We start from the raw sequence: 23577 nt of genomic DNA on the forward strand, positions 1-23577 counted from the left end.
TGTTCTTTGCAACCATTTATTTTTTTTTAAAGAAAATCTGACATTACCTAAAAATAGCTGACTGAAACCCTAGTGTCATTGTGCAATTTTGCTATACCACAGCACCCCCTAGTGGCTATATTATTGAATGGCTAGAAAAAAAGAGAAAGAAAAACCCTAGGGGGGGCAAACGTATGAAGGAGCCAATCTTTATCTCACAAAGAATCTGAAAGCAGAAACTGTGGTGAAGTTCTGGATTATTCTCATACAGAAAACCCTAAAACTCTACCTTTTGAAATGCTTAAATTCTAAATGTATGGCTTTTGTGCCAGACTTCGGTTGGTGGATCCTGGGGTTCTACTAAAAAAGCAGATCCCATAAGACTGTCTGCCTACCCCGCTTTAAATGTGGTGAAGTTCTGGATTATTCTCATACAGAAAACCCTAAAACTCTACCTTTTGAAATGCTTAAATTCTAAATGTATGGCTTTTGTGCCAGACTTCGGTTGGTGGATCCTGGGGTTCTACTAAAAAAGCAGATCCCATAAGACTGTCTGCCTACCCCGCTTTAAATGTCACACAGAAAGAATAGATTCCATCATTCATTCAAATGCAAACCAGCCCTCATTGATGAAAACAAAACAGACCTTACATGCAAATACTGCAGTAATTCAACTGCAAGCATTATTCGTTTTAGACACTGGCGTTGTTCCATAACAAAATTGAAACTTGCCATCCAAAATAGTGTAGAGCCAAGGCAGAGCTCATAAAGATAACTAAAAAGCAGTGCAAACAGAAAGGAAAATACATGTATTCTAGAGAATACATGCTGAATGAAGGCTTCAAGTGCAGGCAAGACATTTGAAGAAGACAGAATTGGAAGGGTGGCAGTGAAGGAACTAGGAAAGCTCATACAGTGTAAGGAAGTTTCACTGGATATCAAGGACAAGATCATCCTGATCTCCATTATCAGTGTGACAGCTGAACAGTGAAGAAAACTGATGCATTTGAAACATGGTGCTGGAGAAGAACCTTGTGAATACACTGGATTGACAGAAAGACAAACAGGGGGGTCCTAGAGCAAATCCAGCCAGAACTTCCCCTGGAAGCAAAAACGGCAAAACTGAGGCTGTCATACTTTAGAGAGCATCATGAAAAGACTGAGGTCGGAGATACAATGTCATATCAGAATGGGAAGGCTTTGGAAAATGTTTGGGGGAAAAGCCCAGAAAAATGGCGGGGGGGCGGGGGTACAATTCTTCCATTTTCTACACATTTCTATCCACTGCCCCCTACATGTCATCAAGTTTTCTCCTGTGGGGTGGAGATTCCCTAGGGAAGGCTGGGGACATGAGGATTCCCAGGAGGAAGGAAAGCTCAAAACCAACGAACTGGAGGCAACTTATGTGAATGGGAGCTGAATTGTCACAGCTGCTCCAGCCAGCTTTCCAGGCCTCTGCTCCCTCAGCTGCAGTTCAGCTGTTGCCCACATCGTGGGTCACGCTTCTATTCTTCGCCTCCTGTGGCTGCCAGGAGAGGCTTTGGAGGCTGGGGCAGGCAGAGGGGCTGCATCATGGAGGCAGTGGTGGAGACCTCCTCTTGGACATCAGCTATGCTTCCCCCCAGAGATCTTTCTAAATGGCTGGATGGTATTCCACTCGCTTCAGGGAAATGTGGCGCATGCCACTGAATGTATAGCTCAGTACACACCTTGCTTGCTGCAGCGTGATCCAGGTTACACCGACCTTGTCAAATGGCCAAGGGGCAGGACTGGAGGCAGCTGTAGCTCTTCCCAGGAGCTGCTGCCTTGTTTTCTACCCTCGCGTCTGCTTTGCTGCACACCTGATCCACAGCCATGAACACAGGTGCTGGCACCCAGCAGGAGATGCAGCTCCTGCCCCCTGCTGCACTGGGAGGCCCAGGCTTCATCCGGACATATACAGACGTATTAGGGAAAGCACTACAATGGTACAAGCTGCAAAACAGACCACTCTGAGAGTGGAGGGTCGATTAGAGGTGTAATGATAGGAGGACCACTCTGTTGGGAGGGATGTGGCCCAGCATTGGCAGGGGGTTGGATTGGATGCCATTGGAGCAACCTTCAAATTTGATTTGAAAAGTGGAGAGGGCTGTGGTGGGGGAAGTTCGGCTTCCCCACCCTTTACTGCACAGTAGAAAGGGGGGAACAGCACAAAGTCCAGGAATCCACCAAGTGGTTGGTGCTTGGAGGAAAGCGGAAGTGACCACCTGGGGAACCCTGGTGGGCCAGATTGTGGCCCCTGGTGGGCCAAATTTGGCCCCAAGCTTAAGGTTCCGCAGCTCTGCCTTAAAGGCTGACAAATTTATGATGGCCTAAGTTGCCCCTTTGCTGACGTGTTACCTGCCCAACCGAGGATAATACTTCATGCATCTGAAGTGGGCTGGAGTCCATAAAAGTTTAAGCCATTATAAATATGGCAGTCTTTAAGGTGTTTGCTGCAAGAGATGAACACGGCCACCCTTCTAGTTTTGCTATGTTGGGAAGTGGAGAAGCCCAAGATGGGCAACAAGAAATCAGGGTGCTGGGATGGGCACAAAAGTCCTGGTCCTTGACCACGGGTTGCCATGTTCACTTTCCCTTTTGGTTCCAGTCTTGTTATAGTCTCTTCTCTTTCCCTGTTTCTTAGTAACTCATTTCCAATACCAACGATGACTAGATGGTTGCACTGTTAAAAATAAACTAGACATTCTTTGTATTGTCACTTCTGTACTTTGCCAGGATTTGAATGCCTTGCAGGCGCAGAACACAGAGTGGAGGGAAACCCAAGGAACCGTGTGCGTAGCTGCAGTTCTCCCAGGCGGCTGGAGCTCGTTCACTCAGCCACCATCACGATGATTGGCGCATGTGTGCTAAATCCATGCTGCTCCCAGGTGGTTGCCTTGGTGCAGCACGTGGGAAAGAAAGCAGTTTGATCTTGACAGCGCTCTCACCGCAGTCGCACTTTAGGCCTGGCCAGAAGAGGCCTCACCTTGGCAAAGGACCACTGAGGGCATCGTGTCTGGGAATCAAGCCAAAGCTCAGCGAGCAGTGCAGCAGCGGGCAGACTTTTTCATGGTTCTTCAGCACTTCGTTCAAGTGCCTCATTTCGTCTGTCAGCTTTCCGATTTCTCTCTTCAGGGAGGTATTCTCTTGCTCAAGGCACTCGTATTCCTAGAGGGAGCAAAGACCATGAATAAGCAATCCATGCCCAGCTGCAATTCTGCCTTTTGCTACCAGGTGAGGAGAAAGTAAATAGGAACATGGTAAGAAAAAGCTTGCTAAAAAGCACACACGATCTGCTGCAGCTGGAAGCGTGGAGCTACTTGCTGCAGGGATGGGAAACCTTCTTGCTGCATTCCCTTGGATGACCCACCTGGCAAATGAGCTACACAAACAGCCCACCATGTGCGTGACTGACAACAGGGCTTACTGTGAGTTATCCTTCCTCTCAGCCCTGCAGCAAATTTCCTAGTGTCTCACAATACAACCCATCTTGTCTCCCCTTTGTCCACTCTGATTGAGATTCCTTTCCATTCACCATTGTGAGATTGTATATTTTCAGCCCTAGAAATGTGTGCAAAAGTCTTCATTTACCAAAAAAAAGAGGGAGAGGGAGAGGGAGAGGGAGAGGGAGAGGGAGAGGAGAGAGTTTGGTCCTTCACACTTGTTCAAGTGCACTACTTTGCAGTCTTGTGTGGTTAACACCTTTAGCAGTTTCAGCCGTCAAACATTTCAGGAGTTGCACAGCCTCATCAGATTCAGATGAAACACATCAGATGAAACCCTTCCTTTTCCCCGGGGATATCAGCAAATTCCCTCATGGTCATTCCTAGCAGCTTCATAGAGATGTTGAACAATCCCGGAGACAAAAGGGTCCCTTGCAGAACCCATAGCTCACTGGTCAAGGGGCCAAGGAACAGCCATGCGGTGCGACTTGCTGAATCAGCCCTGCAGGAAGACCAAACATGGCAACATGGGGTCTCTAGCCTGGCCCACAGAACCAGTCCAGCAGAATACCATGACTGGTGGGATCCAAACTGACCTTTAGCTGGACTAACATTGGCTACAACTTCCAGAGTGGGACTGCCATGTGGAAGAACTACAAATTCTATTCATTTTTGGAACCCAAATCCCTGGGTTCATAATCCTTTAATTCTCCTGCCATGGTCTGGGTGGTGGATCTTGGTATTCTAGTAAGAAGCAGCCTGTAGACTGCGCAAGTCCAAAATCTGCCAAGCCCCTCCTTCTCTTTATGATCCTCGCATGACACATGAATGACAGGCTGTTTTTAAATTACTGAAGGAGGGAAAGGAGAGAGGGACTTGGGCACCATCACTTTACAATGCAAATGTACAGCAAGTGCTTATTTTCCCTTTCATTTGAATGTGGCTAAAAGAGAACTTCCACCTATACACTTTCAACACAGAGAGAGAGAGAGAGAGCGCGCGCGAGCGAGCAAGCGAGCGAGCACGCGAGCGCCAGTGTGACTGGTGTTTTGATCACCTACTTGGAAGCTTCCGGGCCCACTCATGAAGTTTGCAGATGAGGAGAATGACCTGCATTTCTCTTCTATAGAAATGGCATGGTAGCTACTGGCCCCCGCCCTTCTTCAGCCCTTCTCTAAATTGCATTCATGATTGCTCAGGAGAAACCCTTGAAGCATCAGTGATCCAACTGGTAGCAGTTATTCTTGCTGCATCCCAGCCAACACCCTTCTTGTTTTGCTTTCTAGATTTGAGCTCAACTTCTTGAGAAATAATCGAAGAGCAGCATGTGAGAAGGTGGGAGGGAGAGCTGAGAGCAAGGTAGCAACCTGCCCCAGAGGTAGGGGAAAGGAAAAGAAAGGCTAGAGCAGCTTTTCTCAACCTGGTGCGCTTCAGATGCACTGGACTACCAAGCCCATCATTCTCTGCCAGCTTAACAGGAGTTGCAGTCCCACACATCTGGAGGGTATCAGGATTTAGCAAGACTAGACCAAATGCAGCCCCGGTCATATTTCGTGCAGAGCCATTCAGGGGCAAACAAGGCGGGACTAACTGAAATCCCATTGCTTTCAATGTGCCCACATTAAGCACAACTAGGTCTGGATCTGACCTGTTACTGTTATTGTTATTATTATAGTTTAGGTGTATTTCATATTTCATTTCACGCATACACACACACATCAGTCAGTAATCGCAAAGTTATAAATCCTTTTTGATGAACAGCCTCTTGCATGTTTAGATGAAGTCCTGACACTGTATGATTTAGGCCGCAGTGCTGCGTCCCTGGGCAGGCCCATCAGCCCTGCTGATGGGACAGTGAGGACAGTAGGTCAGGCCAGTGCCGGAGGCATGGGGCAGCCCCACACCTTGCCGCTGCTGCCTCAGGAGGCCGCCTCATTCCGCCTCATGGCCCTGCCATGAAGGAGCAAGCTACTCCCCCCTGAAAACAGTGGGGCTTCCTCCAGAGCAGCACACACGAGATCGTGCTGCTACAACAGGAGTCACTTCCAGACTTGGTTTCAGGGAAGACTGGAGTTCCTGGCACATGTTCTGTTAGATCTCAGTCACCCAGCAGGTTCCTGGGTTGTTTTGCTGAGCAGAAGTGGCAAGAGGGCAGGGGGCACCTCGCTGTCCCCCACACAGCCCTGCTCACCTATTCTACAGCCCCTCAGACAATGCTAGGGCACTGTGGAATTACTCCATTCAGACTTTATGGCATCAGGAGACTATACTGGCTGATTCACTGTCCCGAAAGGTGACAAGCCAGCCATTCCCAGCCTTGCCTTGAGGAGTAAATTTCCAGGAAAGCGCAAGGCACGTGGGATGTAATCTCCACTTATACAGGCCAATGGGGGATGCCCAGCACCCCAGAACTTTCCCCAGGATCCTTTGCAATATCCCAGAGGAGACTGTCCACCTTAGTTGCTGCAACGGCTTCTTAATAAAATCTTTGGCCCTTGAGGGGTGACAGCTTTGAAAGCAAGGGGGCCAAAAGGAAGTGCAAGGCATGTTCAGAAAACCAAAAAGCAAAGCAGAAAGAAGGAATAAAGAAGGGCACCTCAGCCCTGACTCAAAATACCACAAGCTCCAAGGGGGTCATCTCCTGAAATTGGTAGGCAGTAGATACAGACCAGTCAAAACTGTACTTTTCGCAAGGGGTGTAATTCTTCTGTGGAATTTACAACTGGAGGCACTGGCTTAAACATTTTAAGAAAGGCATTCAGAGCAGAAAGCTCTATCCCAGAGCCACAGTAGCTATGTAAATATGAACCTCCATGTTCAGAGGCAGTATACCTGATTACTGGATGTTATGTATACCTGGCAGCTTCTCTTAGACACTGGTTTTAAGTTAGAAGCAGAAGGCATGGCTAACTGAAGTCCTGTTCATGTCAATGGGTCTACTCTGTTGGACTAACACTGGATACAACACATAATAAACTTCCATGGCTCAGAGGCCACTCCTTCAATGCAGGATGACATTCCATGCATCTGATGAAGCCACCTCTGGTTTACACATGCTTATGATACCATAATATAGAAATTTGTCCTTGCAAGGCCCCAAACATCTAGCCACTTGTGCTTGGGAATGGTATTAAAACTTACCTCATGAAGTTTATCTGCTTTTTGTGTTTGTTTTTTTCTGCTTCTCTGGGCAGCAACTCTGTTCTTCTCTCGCCGTCTTACTTTTCTTTCATCATCTTCGTGACCCTGGTCAGCAAAATCAGAAACATTTTATTGGCTACTTATCTGATTTTTTTAAAATCCTTTGGCATTCAAAAAGTAAAGAAGTCATTTACTACAGGAAGATCCACCATCTGGACACGGACATCCCTAGGACATCCCTAATCACACTTTCCAAGGCAGATGACTAGGTACCCATTATACAGACCACAAAAGTAAAGAAAAGAGAAAGTTGCTGGCATATCTATGATGAATATTTAGCTGTTTTTAACTGCTAGAGCATGCCTGAGAATCCTTGGAATTGCAATAGGTCGTTTTGCATATTTAAAGCTCTCTAGTTTCCTCCTCCTCTCCATGCAGCTGCAGTTCTGATTTTTTTGGGAAGATGTGCATTGCATCAGGTACAAGCTTCTCTTCCAAGGCGCAGAAGCAGTACCTTGGAGGAGTTGCCTGTGCTTACCAACAATTTTTAAAAGTTTTGTATCCCAAATTTCTACAATTAATGGCTACTGGTGCTGTTGCTGCCCCTTTGCAACTGCAGATGCTTCGGAATGGCAATGGGCAGCCTGGGTGGGTAACGGGAAGCGAGGAAACTGCTGGCAAGCCCCGTTGGCACCCAGGCTGCCCCGTGCTCCCCCTGAAGGTTCTGCTAAGTAAACCCCCTTCTTGGCAGGTATCTTCCACAGTTACTGCCACAGATCCAATTTAAAGGGGTGATTCCTCTTTGCTGAATCATTCGATTTGCCAAACTGGGACCTTCTGATTATACGGATTTCAAAGGGATTAACATGTTATTTTGGGGCAGGAAAGTATACAAGTATATACATTCTAGATTGCCTGTTCAGCATATTGGGGCAGAGTGGCCTAAAAGTAACAACGCACAGCTTGCTAAGCCATGTTGTTTAGTGGGCTGTGAAAGCCAGTCTCGATGTCCTACGGGTTCAGTGGGCTCAGAAAAAGCTCTGCATGCTTTGCTCCTACTGGAACTGGTCAGACGGCCTCCCCCTGGATTGCTTGCCTTCATACAAGGAATGATTCCACACGGGGGCTTCCTGCGGTCCTTATGCTGGTACGTGCTTTGCATGCGCGTGGGGATTCCCCACTGCATTTGTGGAACATTCCCAACTTCACGCACTGCTTCTGACCAACACTCCTCCTCACCCTCTTTTGCCTTCACTTGCTTAGACAAACCAACTTTTTCATTTGTAAATGTGAAGAAAATGAAGCTGGTGCTGCAGATGCCGTCTCCCGTAAGCAGGTAACTAGTTTATGGGTTGGCTGGTTGGTTGGTTCAGAGAGCAGGATGGAGTATTTCAAAAGTGATGCTATTATATGTTTTTGCTTTTGTTTTTATCCTGCTGCCTCTGTGGCAGCAACAAGCCAGTGGAGGAGGCTGCCAATGCTTAGCGCTGTATATGGGCTATGGACATGTATTGCTCAGCCCTGCCATAAAGTACATTTTCACTGGTCATCCTTCATGGCACAAGTAAACACAGGGAGGAGAACACTGGGAAGAGAAATTGCTTAAGGGTGAAGAGAAATAAGGAGCAAGACAAGTAAGGCCTTGAAGGTTCCCATGAAGAGAAGAAGAGATCAGCCACGTGAACAACCTGGATGCAGTATCTTCTCCACTGTGATGAAATGTACTTCTATTTACATTCCAGTAATTATTTCTAACTTTGCATCTGTGCATATACATTAGCACATGCACATTTCATACAGAGCTATGACCTCGTTGGTCCCTTTTTGGGGCAAAGCATAAGTGCCCATCCTATTTGTCCTAGGCTGGTAGAAGTTGCAAAGGCAATTGGAATTGCATAGGCAATTAAGCACAGTTGCAGATGAACGAATCGGGTTCCAAATGCAGAAATTTCTACTTGGGGCCAATTTAGAAAATAGCAACTTAAATTCCACATATAAAAGCTTCTCAGTCTTATTGTGCTGTTCCACCACCTGCAACACAACACCCTTTAATTCTTTTTTCTGCGCTGAACACCAGTGACCGAAGATGCAGTCTATATAACTCAGAAGCACATACTTCTTAGGTCTAGGCTGGCTGTGAAATCAACCTTCTCAAACTTGGCACCCTCTACCTGTGCTGGGCTACAGTTCCCATCATCCCCAGCCAAAAGGGCCTTAGTCCAGCCTGGATGGGGTGTGCCAAGGTTCAGAAGTCTTCTCCAATCTGGTCTCTTCCACATGAGTTGGCCTTTAATGCCCATCAGCCCCAGACGGCATGCCCATTGCTGAGGAATGAACGTAGCTCAGGAGTTGTCAGCCAAAACATCAGGCGGGTGCCAAGTCAGGGAAGAGTAGAACAGGCCATCAGCCCTTACCCTGTCTTGTCTACCACCATCTCTCACCACTTGGGCTTCTGCAGAAGCCAACAGGACCACAAGGTCTTCAGTTTGAAGGATAACCTTGCTAGAAGGAAAGAAATGAGTACGACTTGACAGTCATTCCTCCCCATCCAAATGACACTCAGATAAAATGAGTTGAGGGGAATGGGTTTCCCCTGAGTCAAGATGCCTAGAAAGGTGCTCGAAAAATCATCCACCAGACCTAGCAGTGATGTGGCTGCAGAAAGTCTCTAAGCTAGGGATGTTGCTTGGAGCTTCAAGACCAAGGGCCATTCTGACGGCTTGCAGCTTCAAGACCAAGGACCATTTTGGAGGTTACATTCAAGGGATGGGTGGGTCAAAGGCAAAAAGGGTAGGGCAAAAAATACCAGTCTGTTGTGGGTTAAAGCTCTTAATGCTGGTAATTAAGCCTCGGGGAGGTGGGGGCAGTAACAGTCAAATGACTTGTGACTGGGGGAAAGAGGCGGCCAGTGGAAGGGACTGGTCATACAGGGATTCTTCAAATTCTCCACCGATGAATTGATTCTAAAAAAGATAGATTGACTTTATCATTGAAGGAGAAAGAAGATACTGACTTCTATCAAACTTGGGACTCTTTTTATTATTGGCTAGAGAAACGGGACTTCATATAGATTTAAATATGCTTTTAAGTTATCATAAATGGAAAAAAAATGTGGGGGCTGATCCAGTAGGCCCAATGTTTTTGATGACTGATGTTGTTTTTAGTTTTTCTTTGTTTTTAGGATCATAATTTTGAATAAAACTTATTATTAAAAAATAAAAATAAAAAAGGGCCAGAGTGGGACCCTAGGTGGGCTAGAACGGGCCCCCAGGCCTGAATTTTGACACCTGTACTTTTTAAAGTTTTACTTGTTTGTTTTTGCAGAGATTACTGAGACAGCCTATACTGAGAACACACTCAGTATGCGTTCTAAGTGCTATCATGTGTGCATTTTATTTAGAACATGGCATTTCACCCTGAAATAAATGTTTAAGAAATGGACATCATAAAGGAGGAACACACACAACAGCACCACAAGATCATGATTCGATTGGGGTGTTGGGAAGGGCAAGGGTTTATTTTAAGACCAGGAATCAGCAATGCTATGTCTGTCCTGAGGCCAGAAAAGGTCTTGGTTCTCCCCAGACTTCCCTTTGCTAGGGGCTAGACTTGAAGAAGTTTTGCTGCACCATTCAGATGGTTTTACTTTTATTTTATTTATTTACAATATATCTGGACTGCCTTCCAGGGCAAGAGACTTCCCAAGAGCCCTACACAATCAAGAAATGCACAATAAACACCCACATAATGACAAAAGAAGAATAATCATAATAATTTTGAAAACAAAACAAGTTTAAAAAACCAGCACACACCACAATAAAACGTATGTCCTAGATAGTATTAAAATAAAAATGCAACTTCAGCTGAAAATCCTGACTGGTCCAATAAAAGATGACCTGGGAAAGGGAAGAGAAGACAGATATATTTCTGAACCCTTCCTAAATACTTAAAATGATGGGATCTGATGAGCCCCGGCTACCCTCATCCCCAGCCAAGAAGTGTCGCGTCTCTGAAATGAAAAGTCTGTACTTCCTATGACATAATATCCAGAGCCTGATTCCTGTGTGCAGACAGTGGCGAGTTGGCCCTACAAGTACAGCAGAACAGCTCAAGCCAGAACTCAGGGTGGCTCCTCCTGGCATGGAGGAAACGGCCATCTCCGCATGGCGACGTTGCTGCCAGCCGGAGCAACGTCCTTGATGTTGCATTTTAGGCGGTAGCAACATGTGTGCCCGGACCCAAGAAACATGTTGAAAGTTACCATGGAAATGGCACAAAGCCAAATCACCCCTTCCCTAACCGTCCCAGCTGAACGTCTTTGCATCTGGTACTTCACTGAGCGGACATGCCTGCACCCTCCCATGCGGCCAACAGGCATGCGGAGACTCCCATGATAGTCTGGTACCCGTGGCACTTGCACACACAGCAGCCCGGATGACACCAGCACCTGAGGCAGCATCACCGGTGGCACTTTTGCCTGGCAGCCGTGTAGGGTCAGGTGAGTCCTGAAGTACAAGAACTCATCAAGACCCTCTCTCTGTACAAGAACAGACCAGTCCCAAAGAGCAGTGGCACTAGTCTAGTGCCCAACTTATGGGGATTAGCCTGACTACAATCCTATGCATAGTTACTTGGGAGTAAGCTCGTGGGACTCAGTGGTATATACTTCTGGTTGCACAAGCACATTGTGTACAGCCTTGATTGCAAATCATGAGACACTTTCACAGAAGATCTCCCACCAGCTGAAATGCAACCTTTAGCTTTCAATTAGAAATGCAAACAGTCTGACAAAGAAGCAGCGCTACTTAAATGGCTATTGAGAAGTAGGAGCCCCACCAGAGAAAAGGGGGGAAATGCATCCTGCTGATCCTTGAGGTCATTCCACATGTTTGGCTCTCCTAGAGTTGCCACAAACCATAATGAGACCTGAAAGCTTTGTTATCACCTCCTTCCACTGGGCTACTGCTTCTGGACAGATACAGTCCCCACTCCTGCTCTGAAGGAAGTCCTGAAATTGCACGCCCCAACATTGCCACCTCCAGGACACCCGTTCTGCCCTTGCTGATCAAGATCTGTGTCTTGGCTTGCAGAGTGTTCTGTTGAGGACTAGCAGCACAGGACTGAGCTGCTACTTCACAACCAAGTAACTTGTCACAGAGCAAGCAGGGTCAGCGCACACATTTCATGCAGCAAGTCTCAGGTTCAGTGTTCAGCATCTGCAGGAAGAGCTGGGAAAGACCCTTGGCCGAACCTTGGGCTGCCAATCAATTAGTGTTTGACTATCCAAGCTGGCTGTGATGATAGCAGTCGCGGTCCAAGGTATTTTCAGTGGTGCCTCATTGGGAAAAGCTGGTGGTGGAGAGCCCCTTTCAGCCCAAGGGCCAAATTCCATTTTGGTGCAGCTCTTGAGGGAACACATTTCAGTGGGGGTGGGAGGCAAGAGGAGCACAACCAAAGACAAAAGGGGTGGGTCCAAAGATGTAAAAACTCCCAGAGTAGCATAGCATGAAGCTGTCACTACCAGTAAGCCATTGCCGTGGCATTTCAAGCCTTATAGCATGGGGGAAAAACTGCAGAAAAATGCTGGGAAACTACCAAACAACCAGAGGCTGGTGGCTTGGGGAAACCCAGAGGGCAGATTGAGACCTCAGGTGGACCAACATTGGCCACAAGGGTCTTAGATTCCCCACTCCCGGTACAGATAACATTGCACTTAACTGGTGTAAGGGAACACCCTGTATTCCAAACTGAGTGAACACTGATAATATTGCCTTGGGGGTTATTTTGTTTTCACCAGAATGTTTATGTTTAAATTCATTTCTGTGCTGCCCAATAGCAAAAGCTCTTTGGGCAGCTAATAACTACTTGTGCAGTACAATAGCCTTCAAAAAGGAAGTACTGTATAGCAGTATAAGATTTCAGTACAAAATTTGAAACAGGATTTAAAACAAAGTTAGCAACTAGAACAAGCTTGAACATTTCTTAGCCAAAGCCGTGCACCCCAAATTGCAGTGGCAGCCTTGGGCAGAAGGTCTCCTGGGGTTGGAGCAAGTGGAATGGCTCCCCCCTGAAGCAGCAGCATCTTTCCCCCAGAGCTGTGCCTCTCCGAAACAAAGATGCAAGCAGTCCTTGAGAAGGCTTGGGGGCAGGCCGGGAGAAGCCCCCGTCTCCCCTAGTTTCAGCCAGGCACTCCCTCGACAGCCCGGGTCACCCCCTTCAACTGTGGTCCCCTTGTGTGTAAAACTGAAACCAAAGCAAGCAGCTTTACCGGGATTTGAATGCAGGACCAAGCAGCACCGTTCAAGAAAAGCTGTGGAGATCCAACCAAGCGCTTTTAAAATCTGGCAATCCTTTTGCCAGCTTGGTGCCTCCACAAAGTTCACGAGGAGGAACTGAGGGCAGCAGCACCAGAGAGACCTTCCCTGACCAGGTACACTGCGACTCCTGAGTGCCCTGCAGGCGCGTCTTCTCCTGGTCTCTTTCAGGAGGATCCTGAGCATCTGCCCTGCCTTCTTCTCCACCAACCCAAATGGGCACCAGATGCCACAGGCTGTGTCCCAGAGGAACATGTGCACCGCAGCCGGCCTTCCGAAATCTTAAATCTGGAGGTCCCAGATGCAGCTATCATGACTAGATGCCACAGAGGGAGGAAGATCCTCAGTTAATTTGTTCTAATCCTCCACCCCGGGAAAAAAAAGAAAAGTGAAGAATCTGTTGCGGCCAATGGTCTTGCTCCTATCTTGGGGCTACAGCAACTTCCAGAAATGCAGCTGCCTTTGGGCCAAGAAGATCCGTGGACAAAACCTTCAAGGGCTACTGGCGCTTAGTGTAGTCAGTCAGTATCAAATTACTACTACTTCCATTATCCCATGATCAAGCTGGGTGGGGACAATGAGAGCTGTGGTCCAACGCATCTGGTGGGTGCCAGGTCTGAGAAAGGCGGTGCAGGCAGGGCTGCACTGGGCTGGTGCCAGGTGGTGCCCCCCCTTCCTACCCGCGGGCACAGCCGAGGTGCCCTGACCCGAGGACCCGCAGTCCTGGCGCTAAGGACTGGCTCGCATGGCGCAACAGCGCCCCTGATTTTATAGCCCCTCCGCCACCGGGACCCACTTGGTTGCCCCTGCCCAAATTAAGAGAGACCGCCTCATAAAAAATAAAATAAAATAAAATAAAACAGCCTCTCCGGGGAGGAAACTCCTTCGCCTTAGGCGTCTTTTGCGGAGTGCGCCCTTCCTCCGGTTTTCCCGACGGGGAGATCGGAACCAGCCCCGAGCGGCGCTCCCAGCGCGGCGCCCCTGCGGTCCTCCTTCCCCGGCCGGTGCCGGGCAGCTGTGCGGGACGGCGGCGCCGACCAGCCCCAGCCGGCGTGGCCTGCGCTCAGGGATGCTGCTGGAGCCGCGGTCCGGACACACCGACTCCTGCGGCGCCTCGCCCGCCCTCTCCTCCTCCGCCTCCCCGCTCGCTTCCTTCCCGGGCTCACCTGTTGCGTCCCCTCGGAAGAGGAGCTCCTCTGCAAAATGCTCCCCGCGGCGGAGGCACCCCCGTGAGACATCCTGGCCGCGGGGCGGCTCGCTCCGAGGGCTGAGGGAGCCGCGGAGCATCGGGGGTGCGCGGCGGCGAGGGCGCGTGGCAGCCGAGAGGAGCGCGCCGCGCCGCCCGACCGACCGGCCGCCTCCTAGGCGGAAAACCCGGCCAGGGACATCCCGGCAGCTGCGGCGCGGCTCGGGCTGGCAGCCGCGCACCTGACTGCGCCTCGCGTGTTTCCCCAGCGCTTCCCCTCTGCGCCCGGGAAAGCAGGAGCCCGCGCCGCCCGGGACGGCGCCGCCGCGCCCAGCGCGCTCGTCACTTTCATGGAAATCACGTGGCGCCTTGAAACTCGCGGAGGGAACTGCCGCCGGGCAGAGCGGGCGGGCGGGCGGCGGGGTGCGCGTGGCGGGGGAGCAGCCCGAGCGGGAAGCGAGAGGGGCCGCGAGGCTTTCTCACTCTGCCCGCGCCGGTGAGCCGCGGTTTGCGGCGGGCGGTGCAGCGCTGGGAGAATTTGCCTCGGGAGGCCGCCAGGGATCCCGCGGGAGAAGGGCTCTTCGCCGCTCCGCAGCGGATCGCTTTTCGCTCGGCCCCTGGAGCGGCGAAGAAGAACTGCGCCGGGGCGGCCGCGCCGACTGCTCGTGGCGCGGGGCGCAGCTCCGGAGCCGCGCCTCTCACGCTCCGCTGCCGCACGAACGCAGACTCCCCACGCCCGCCACCCCCAGGCCGCGACGAGGTTATGGATCGTCGTTATTAGCGCGGGTGAATCAGCCTGACGCCGCCCGGCCTGCCTGCCAAGGGCTGGCGTTCTGTTCCCACGTTAGCTAACCCGCTGCCCGGGGAAGGCGTCAAGCAGGACCGGAGCGGAATGGATACTATCCCGAAAGAACCGGATAGCATCCTGTCCTTTGTGTTCTCCAGGACTAGAATTCAGCGCCGCGCTGCTTATGGCACTGGAGGGAACTTAAGCTGCAACGTCTATTAGCCATAGGCGGCCCCCTCCTCCATGGATTTGTCCAATCCCCCTTTAAAGCTTGACCACTTCCTTCCACCTGTCCTGAATCTCCCACTAGCTTCATGCCATGACCCTGGTGCTATGAGATATTTGGCATGACCCTGGTGCTATGAGATATTTTCTCCACCTTGTGGGTAATTTTATGCCCCTTTTTTTCCAAGCAGAGAGCTCTGAAAGTTTGAAGTGATGAAAGAGAGAGTGCGCAAGAGGGGATGGAAGAGAAAACACTGGAAGAGTAGGAAAGAGACTGTGAAGTGCTAGAAGATGGGTGAAAAATTGTCTACTCTTTCTAAGTATAGTGAACCAGCCTTACTGTTTCTTTAGAAAGGAAAGATTTGGGATTAGAAACCCTATTTAACAAACCAACAGCAGGAAGGAACTACCACACAGAATGTGTCTTGCAGTTTGATCTTTTCCTTTATTATTGCTCAACTTTCCAAAATTATGTGTCAGTCAGTCATCATGTATATCAAGGATGGTTCGGGAGCCTCATGTAACTCTAAGTTTATTTAACTGCTTGCTGGCATCTGCTTGTCACCCACCACTGCTGCCTCCAGGTGCCCACTTGAGACTCTTAGCACGTGGCTTTTCTGCTGAGCAAGACGGGCCACCCTTGAAGGTCCAATATATCGCCAGATTGCTCAACCTTGCAAAATTAATCCTTTGATCATGGGGGCCATTCTGTGAATCCACGGAATGCTTAGGAAACAGGTAAGTATCCTAGAATCAGATGAAGGCATCAACACTGCCAGTGTGTCCATCGGGCTCTACACTGCTATACAGGCTGGTAACAGACTCCTGCTTGAATCTCTGTACGTGCCAGCTCTTCCACAAATGGTCTGAAGAGCGCGTGCCTTTTATCCTTTATTCTGGCTTCCACATCTAGCCTCAGTGGCATCATTTCAGTGTGTCTGTAGTATATGAGACAGAGATTGGCAGGAAGGCTTTCTACAATGCTAATAACTATGCTGCACATTTAAACCAAGACTGAGCTGCATACTGACACTCAAGTTTCTGTTGGATTATGTTGGAATGAGAGACAGTTACTTTCCATTGTCTTACATAGCAGAAAGTCCCTTCCGTTTGCTACAAGTAGTACCTAGATACTTTTTAAATTGTTAATAACAATTGACAATCATATTCTGGGGAACATTTGCATAGCTGATACTTCAGCACTCAGGGATGGGGAATGGGGGAATCCCTAAAATGTTGAACTACAATTCCCATCAACCCTCACCACTAGCTACATCGGCTAGAGCTGAGAGGAGTTACAGCCAAGAACATCTGGAAGGACAGATGTTCCCTATCCCTGCACTAAGGAAAGCTTTAGCTGTATAAGCTATCATGGATCTACCAGGGCAGATCAAAGATCGTAGTCTGAAAATGCATAATTGGTCCATTCGTTAGAAATGTAAGAACTCTGTGTAATCAGTTTTTGAGTGAATTCTCCTATCTTCTGCTCAGTAATATATTCTCAAATTCATATGCATTTGAGGACCAAGTAGCCATCCTTTTATTAATGTCTCACAAAGGAGATCAGCTATATTAAGAGAACAGCCAGACGACTTCTGATGCAATACTAGTTTATGCCCAAGTTAAAAATAAAGAGGCCCTGTGTTGTGACATTTCAAGTAAAGAGTTTAAACTCTTTTTACAACTATTAGTTCAGAATCATAGGAACTAATCCAAAACCACATAATTACAAATAGCTAAGGAACAGAATTTTCTTGATATATTTTACTCTATAAATACAACATTCAGATACTGTATGTACCTTGAGCCAAGCACCATGGAAATTTTACTCTATCCTTACATTCTTCAAAGTTATGTATTTTTAATAGAGTTCCTCTTTTCAGAGGCAATGCTATTCCACCTAACAAAATTGGAAGCTTTGGTTATTTAAAAGTTATGTAATTCCTTGCTCACATCAGTCACTGCATTAATTCATCATTCAACTTTCTTCTCCCACCAGTTGTTCCACTTTCAAAAAATAATTTTATGTCTTCATTTAGTACATTCCAACATCAAAAAAGTTATAGAAAGGTTTTAATAAGTCATTCTCTTCCAAATCAAAGCACTTTGTGGCTGAAGTGTTTAGAACCAACATTAAAGAAGAAACATTGTCTCTAAGGAAAATGGCAAGGACCCAATGCAATTAAGCTCCACCTGAAAGAATGCTTACTCTGAAATACGAGGGGCGTTCAATGTATTCTTGGTATTGGGTTGATTTGCTATTGATGTGGGTAATTTAATTATTTCATTAGCTAATGACACTATCTGAGGGTATACATGCAAAATTTCAAATAAGTGTGATCATTAGTTCCCTAGAAGTCCTCAGTGAAAGACCATTCTGACTGATGTGACAATGTTGAAGAAAATCGAGCACCACGCTGTGATTACATTCCTAACAAAACAAGGAAAAAGTCAAAAAATCATTCACGAAGAGATGATGGCCATTTACCAGGACTCTGCACCTTCATTATCTACTGTTCAAAAGTGGTCAAGTGAATTTAAAAGGGGCAGAGAAAGCACTGAAAACGACCCTTGCTTGGGCGGGCTGGTTACTGCCAGTTTGAAAGAAAATGTGAAAAAAATTGAGAAACTTGTATTGGAAGATGCCCGAATAAAAATCAAAATGTTAGCAGAGATGACAAACCTATCTGTTGGTATCGTATTTACTATTTTTCATGACCATCTTAACCTTTCAAAGGTCTGTGCAAGATGGGTGTCATGAATGCTCATGGCGCCTCAGAAACCAGTGTGAGTCAAGTGCTGTAGGGAGTTTTTAGAGCTCTGTGGTGAAGATCCATCGAGTATTTTTGACTGGATTGTTGCTGGAGATGAAACTTGGGTTCATCACTATGTCCCTGAAAGTAAGCAGGAGTCCATGCAGTGGCATAAAAAAGGTGCTGACCCTTTGAAGACTTTCAAAGTCACTCCATCACCCGGAAAAATCATGGCCACAGTGTTTTGGGACTCAAAGGGAATTTTATTGATCGAGTACATGAAAAAAGGTGAAACCATAAACGCAGCATCTTAAGCAACCACTCTGCGTAATTTAAGAGAAGCAATTAAAGAAAAAAGGAGGGGAAAACTGACCACAGGTGTGTTGTTTCTGCACAACAATGCGCCCGTTCACACGGCACGTGTTTCAAAGGCTGCTGTGTGAGACTGTGGTTTTGAAGAAATAAACCACCCACCCTATAGCTCGAACCTGGCCCCCAGTGACTACTACCTATTCTGAATTTAAAAAAAGCTCTTCGTGGAAAGCGATTTTCTGATGAAGAGCTCAAGGTGGCAATTAACATACATTTTTTAGACAAGGAAGAAGGGTATTTTTTACAGTTAATTTCTAGATGTAATAACTGTATTGAAGTTACGGGGAATTGTATTGAAAAATAAAAATTATTTCAATTTATTATTCCTTTTTCTTCATGCTGATACTGAGAATACATTGAACACCCCTCGTAGGCTTGACTGACTTCAGTGGAAATTGCTTCCAAGCAGACAGAATTTGCAGAACTGAGATTAGAAGAGAATGTGACAATAGAATTTGAAGCCCAAGAGTTACCTACATATTAAGATGGGCTTAAAAATTAAAGTATCATTTTATTAACATCATTATGGCATCAGAATTTAGGAGACAATTCCTGGATCTGTAAAACCACATTTAGTGCAATCCATTCTCACTATATCCATACTTAGGAGGTCAGCACATTAGCTGCTGTGTCAATAAAATGACAAATTCTAAACTCATAGGCTAACGGTCAGAACAATTATGCATGCATGGCAGGATGGCTCCCCACTTCAGAAATACTGACAAGAAGTCATACTGTGCATTTTCAAAATGACTGGGCATAGAATAACCATTGGATCCAAATACAGTTTTACTGGAGTATTTGGAAGAATTAATGGCACACGTAGAAGCTTTCATTGTTATCTTCTAAGTTATATTTTTTTGTGAAACACTCCCCTCCACACACAAATGTTTAATAAAATTATGGAGCACAGAAATCATGGATAAATTACCACTCTCAGTTGTGTAATGAAAGCATTCGCCAAAATTGAAAAGATGTGGCAAGCTTCTCTGAAAGGGACAAATCAGAACTGCCATGTAGATAGCAGACAATTTAAATCAAAATTTGAATAACTCCAGAGGTCTAGTCTTGATGAGTTTGTTATATAGAAAATATATATACAAATACACATTTTACACAGGAAACAAGAGAAATGCACATATTCACCTTAGAAATCCCACTTGATTAATCCGTGTTTTTAAGTAAAACGTCAAGAGCAGGATGAAATGTTTATAGTATTTTATCTATTTTCCTCTCATTGAGAAACAATTTCAAGAAACAATTGTTAGAGTTATTCCTAGGTGAGAAATATTTTGCATCTTTAGAAGCAATTCATTTTCAGTAAGTTCTAGCTAGTAAAACAGGAAAACATTACTTGCAGATAGTACTGATTCACCAATGTAGTTACAGTACATAAATACACATACTGTTCCTAAAGCTATAGAAAGTTCAGGGGATATACTATGAATTGTTTAATATTTATTCTAGGAGAAAACGCTGGGGACGTACAGTGCTTATTGTTACTTACAAGTATAACTTGGACAAGTATTACATGGTAAAGCAAGCAAGCAGAGAAGCAGGCAGTGCCAGTTCTAAAGCAATGCCAGTATCCATTATCTATAATCACCTATTTATAGACTTTTCTGAATACATGCTGCTGGAGCAAATCTGTTTCTCAGCTCTACACCTTGGCAGGTGGATATAACTTCATGTACATTCCAGCTGGGTTTTAGAAAAACAATATACCACTCTTCAAGTAAGCAACATAAGTTCTAAGGATATGTTTTAAAAAGGGTCCTAGAGGGGACCATCTCCCCATTTTCAGTGATCAAGTTGTATCCAATGACAGTTCTACTTAGAGCAAATCTATTGAAATGAATGGGACTTAAGTTAGACTTAACACTGTGCACAACCCAAGTTCAACTGAAAAAGAACCTAGCTTAACATTATTTTATTAGAACCCTAGATTTATAATGCAGGCTATTTTTTAATGTAATGCACAGGGGTACCCAAAAGAGGCAATACAATTAAAGAGGGCAGTTTTCAAGAGATCATAAAAATAGTAATACCAAACTATAATATGCATCATTGGCATGGTTTTAATTAAAAACGGCACATCATGCAAGCAAATAATTCTATTACCATTTCAAATGCAGTTACACTCATTCCAGGTTTCTTGTGAGGACAAAATTAGATGTTTGGGGCAGACCTGGGTTTGGATACCTAAAACAGAGAAAGTATGATTTGAATGCTGTGGGCAGGAGAAAGGTTCTTAATCCCTTCCCGGCTCTCACTTTCTTTCTCCATAGCCCTTCACCCATGTATGTTAAGCTGCCCAGCTCCTCTCCAAATCACATCCTTCCCTGCTTATTTCTAGCTGTTTAGTGACAATTCAACCTGCAACCAGACATCCAGCTGAACAGGTTTATTGTAAATGCCCGGAATAGTTGAGGGTTCAAGTAAACAAAATTTTGAAGTCATTCAGCCACCAACCCACCCACCCTCTGCAAAAAAAAAACTTTCACTGTGATCCAGGCAACCCTTTCCTGTGTACATAAAGGACAGGATGTTTGTAACAGGACTTTCAGCTTTCTTCTTGGAAGCCACAGATGCTGCACAGGAGCATACGTTTGCAGCTTCCCGTGCCACAGAGTGTTCTGCTTTAGTGACAACTGAGCCAGCATGTCTGCTATGTGTGGGTACAGCTCCCTGCAGGGAGCATCCACTCTGGAGACCTCATCACTGAGAAGTATTTATCTTCACAATTTACTTCATATTTACTGGAATATACCAAAGTTACAGCAACTGCAAGTTTCAATGTCAAAGAATGATGCTCAACTTTAACAAATAGTGTAAGCGTTGTATGTAATATTTAGAGCAATATGAAAGGATCCAGCAACACATTACTATCAGATGAGATCTGTTTTGTCTTATGAATTCCACAACACTGTTGATGCTTTAGAGGTGTCCCTGCTTATGGACTGTAGACAATTCAAACAGAAAAGAGGAAGGCGACAAATAAAACTTTCATGTATCAAGACTTATTTTTCTTTTTTGAAGTGGATACAGTTTCTGAGAGGAACCTTGAAGTCTTTTTAGTAGAACAGAATTAGCTGTAGCAGTTTGTGGGGGTATGACTTCCACCTGTGATGTAAGGCTTTTGACATGGATTTTATTCTCCTTTTTCATTTCTGAGCCAGAGAGAATTTCTTGGTGGAGTGTGCACTGTTCCAAACTTGGCTGCAGAGACAATGCTTCTGAGAAACCTTTAGCTTTTTGTACAAGGGATGACAATGACTGGGAGGAGGAGGGTGGTAAACAGAGAAGAACAGAAAAGATCAAGTTATGGAAAATGAGCTGTACTGTATTGAGCATACTGCATTTCATGAACTGTCTTCATGGAATTGCAACCAAAGTCACCTCACCACATCAGCTCACATGAATGTTAACTACGATGCAATTCCACATTTAAAAACACATTCAAAAAGGCACAAAGAATAGCATTTTTCCTAGAGATATACAAATGTATTACACAGAATAACTGCTTATTTTATCCACAATGACTGTAACAATCACCCCCTCTCAAATAAAACCCCTTGACAGGTGTCACTTCTTTATAACCCCAGGAGAAAGTGCCTGAGACCTCATAGATAGATAGTCGGGGACACCTTTGTTCTGTCTGAATATTCTCTCAAGGGATTGTATTCAGCGTAAGAATGGTTTTCAGCTGTCAGGTAGTTTATGATTTAATTCTTCCTAAGACTATGCAAAATGAGACAATCTGCATAAAAAATAGCAAGCCCATTACTTTTTGCTGTATAACAATGCCTACTATATTTTTAAAAATCATAGCATAGCTTTCCCTCACTGGATTTTCATTCTGTTTGCTGGAATTGTTAGCTTAGAATTTTAGCTTTAAAATGAGACCAAGATGATCTGAGTTCAACTTTGCTTTGTGACTTTTTTCGGAGTCTTTGTTTGGGGTCATAAAGTTACTTCACCCAGCTATTCTGATAGAGCTTCCAAAGTGATTTTGTCACTCTAGGCATTTTCATTTTTTTAAAGAGTAAAAGGTAATAAGCTGAAATTTGGAGACATTTTAGAGCAGGCACTTCATAACAGTGATGTCAGACTATGAGTAGAACTACTCATGTGTAAATTACAGTATGGAATCTGCACCTGGGGGGTTCTAAAGTCACCCCATGACTTACCTTAATGTATCTTAATGCCATTACAGAATCACATTGTCTCCAACAGAAGCATATGGGGAAAGATAACAATTCCTTTCTTGACGCATGAAGCCCTAAGCATTTTCTCAGAGGCTGTACCCATTCTGCTCCAACTAACATTTAGTGGCAAAAAGGGAATCCAAATTAGGGAACTATTTAGTTTCTATATTTAGTGAAATGTGTTATCAGTACTGAATCTCTAATACACAAGAACATAAATTCTTTTTATATTAGCAATTTTTTTGGGAAGAAAAACACATATGATGTTCTAATGCTTTAGTTGTAAAGGTATATAACTAGTGATTCCCCTATAGTAGAGAGTGTAATGGACTAGTGCTCACTAGTCTATTAGGTCACCAGGGAAGACTGGTGAGAGTGAAATACAAGTAGTAAGAAAAGCCAGTTGTAAAATAATAAAAACACCAGTTGAACAATCATGAATAATCTAGTAAGTTAAACAAAATATAGGTACTCTCCCTGAAACTCAAGAATATTAAAGTCTCATAAAAGTTTCTAATGGGCCTGTTTTGCAAGCATCCATTCCCACCACTGTGTAAATGCTCTCTCCTGCTGATTCCACTGAGCAAGCAAGACAAGCTACATGTGCAACAGAAGTTTAATGCTTTCTACGGGAAATGCTGAAATGAGCTGAAGCACTCATTTCTAAATTAAGAGAGATCACTGGAGTTCCCTTATCCAAACTTTGTTGATCTGTCCAATTCAAGAAATGAGCATTCCCGTTCATTTCTAAATCTCCACTATGTAAATCTCTACTTGCGGAGTGGAACGGAATCAGTGGGAATACAGAATCCCACTGGATTCTACCCTTAGGGTAAAATACTGCATTGCATGAACACACTTCACTTTGTGTAACAGACTTTCTATCATGCAGTCCCCTGAAAATGCTCCAGAAGGTCCTCCAAATCTTTGAAGCAGATTTTGGGGGCATGTGAGAAATTGAAGGGGGAACTGTCCCTTCCTAATTTCACTGATAGTACAAGTTCTATCAGTGGAACACCTAAATTGGATTTGACAATTAGGCACATGGCTTATTTATGTCAAAAACAAGTCTCTCCACCTTTCCATATACAATTGCAGATAGTTAACATAAGCATTAGACGAATCAAGTTATTTATTTCCTAGGACTT

General features: G+C 45.5%; 2 protein-coding genes across 3 annotated transcripts in view; both read right to left on the reverse strand.

Annotated features, from left to right (window-relative positions):
- On the reverse strand, window positions 1-20387 carry BATF3 (basic leucine zipper ATF-like transcription factor 3). 2 transcript variants are annotated; one of them, XM_044423113.1, is made up of 3 exons: window positions 20343-20387; window positions 6585-6689; window positions 1-3168 (listed from the first exon to the last, which is right to left on the reverse strand). In XM_044423113.1, the coding sequence occupies exons 1-3, from the start codon at window positions 20364-20366 to the stop codon at window positions 2983-2985; spliced, it is 315 nt and encodes a 104-aa protein (XP_044279048.1). In that variant the 5' UTR covers window positions 20367-20387; the 3' UTR covers window positions 1-2982. The 2 variants fall into 2 exon arrangements, with proteins under 2 accessions (XP_044279048.1, XP_044278964.1); XM_044423029.1 differs by lacking the exon at window positions 20343-20387 and adding an exon at window positions 14065-14219.
- NSL1 (NSL1 component of MIS12 kinetochore complex) overlaps window positions 19425-23577 on the reverse strand; it is a 27895-nt gene continuing 23742 nt past the window's right edge. Inside the window, exon 6 of the mRNA XM_044422903.1 lies at window positions 19425-21497. Within this exon, the coding sequence (XP_044278838.1) occupies window positions 21228-21497 (270 nt within the window). The 3' untranslated portion in view covers window positions 19425-21227. The remainder of the gene's footprint in view (window positions 21498-23577) is intronic.

The sequence above is a fragment of the Varanus komodoensis genome, unplaced genomic scaffold, assembly GCF_004798865.1.
Source record: "Varanus komodoensis strain SLA01 unplaced genomic scaffold, ASM479886v1 scaffold1, whole genome shotgun sequence".
Taxonomy (NCBI): Eukaryota; Metazoa; Chordata; class Lepidosauria; order Squamata; family Varanidae; genus Varanus; species Varanus komodoensis.

Coding starts and splice junctions, on each gene's coding strand:
- BATF3 (XM_044423029.1), bottom strand. CDS start 14,136: ATGTCTCACGGGGGTGCCTCCGCCGCGGGGAGCATTTTGCAGAGGAGC. Junction 6,690..14,064: donor CTTCCGAGGGGACGCAACAG/GTGAGCCCGGGA, acceptor TTTGCTGACCAG/GGTCACGAAGATGATGAAAG. Junction 3,169..6,584: donor AAGCAGATAAACTTCATGAG/GTAAGTTTTAAT, acceptor TGCTCCCTCTAG/GAATACGAGTGCCTTGAGCA.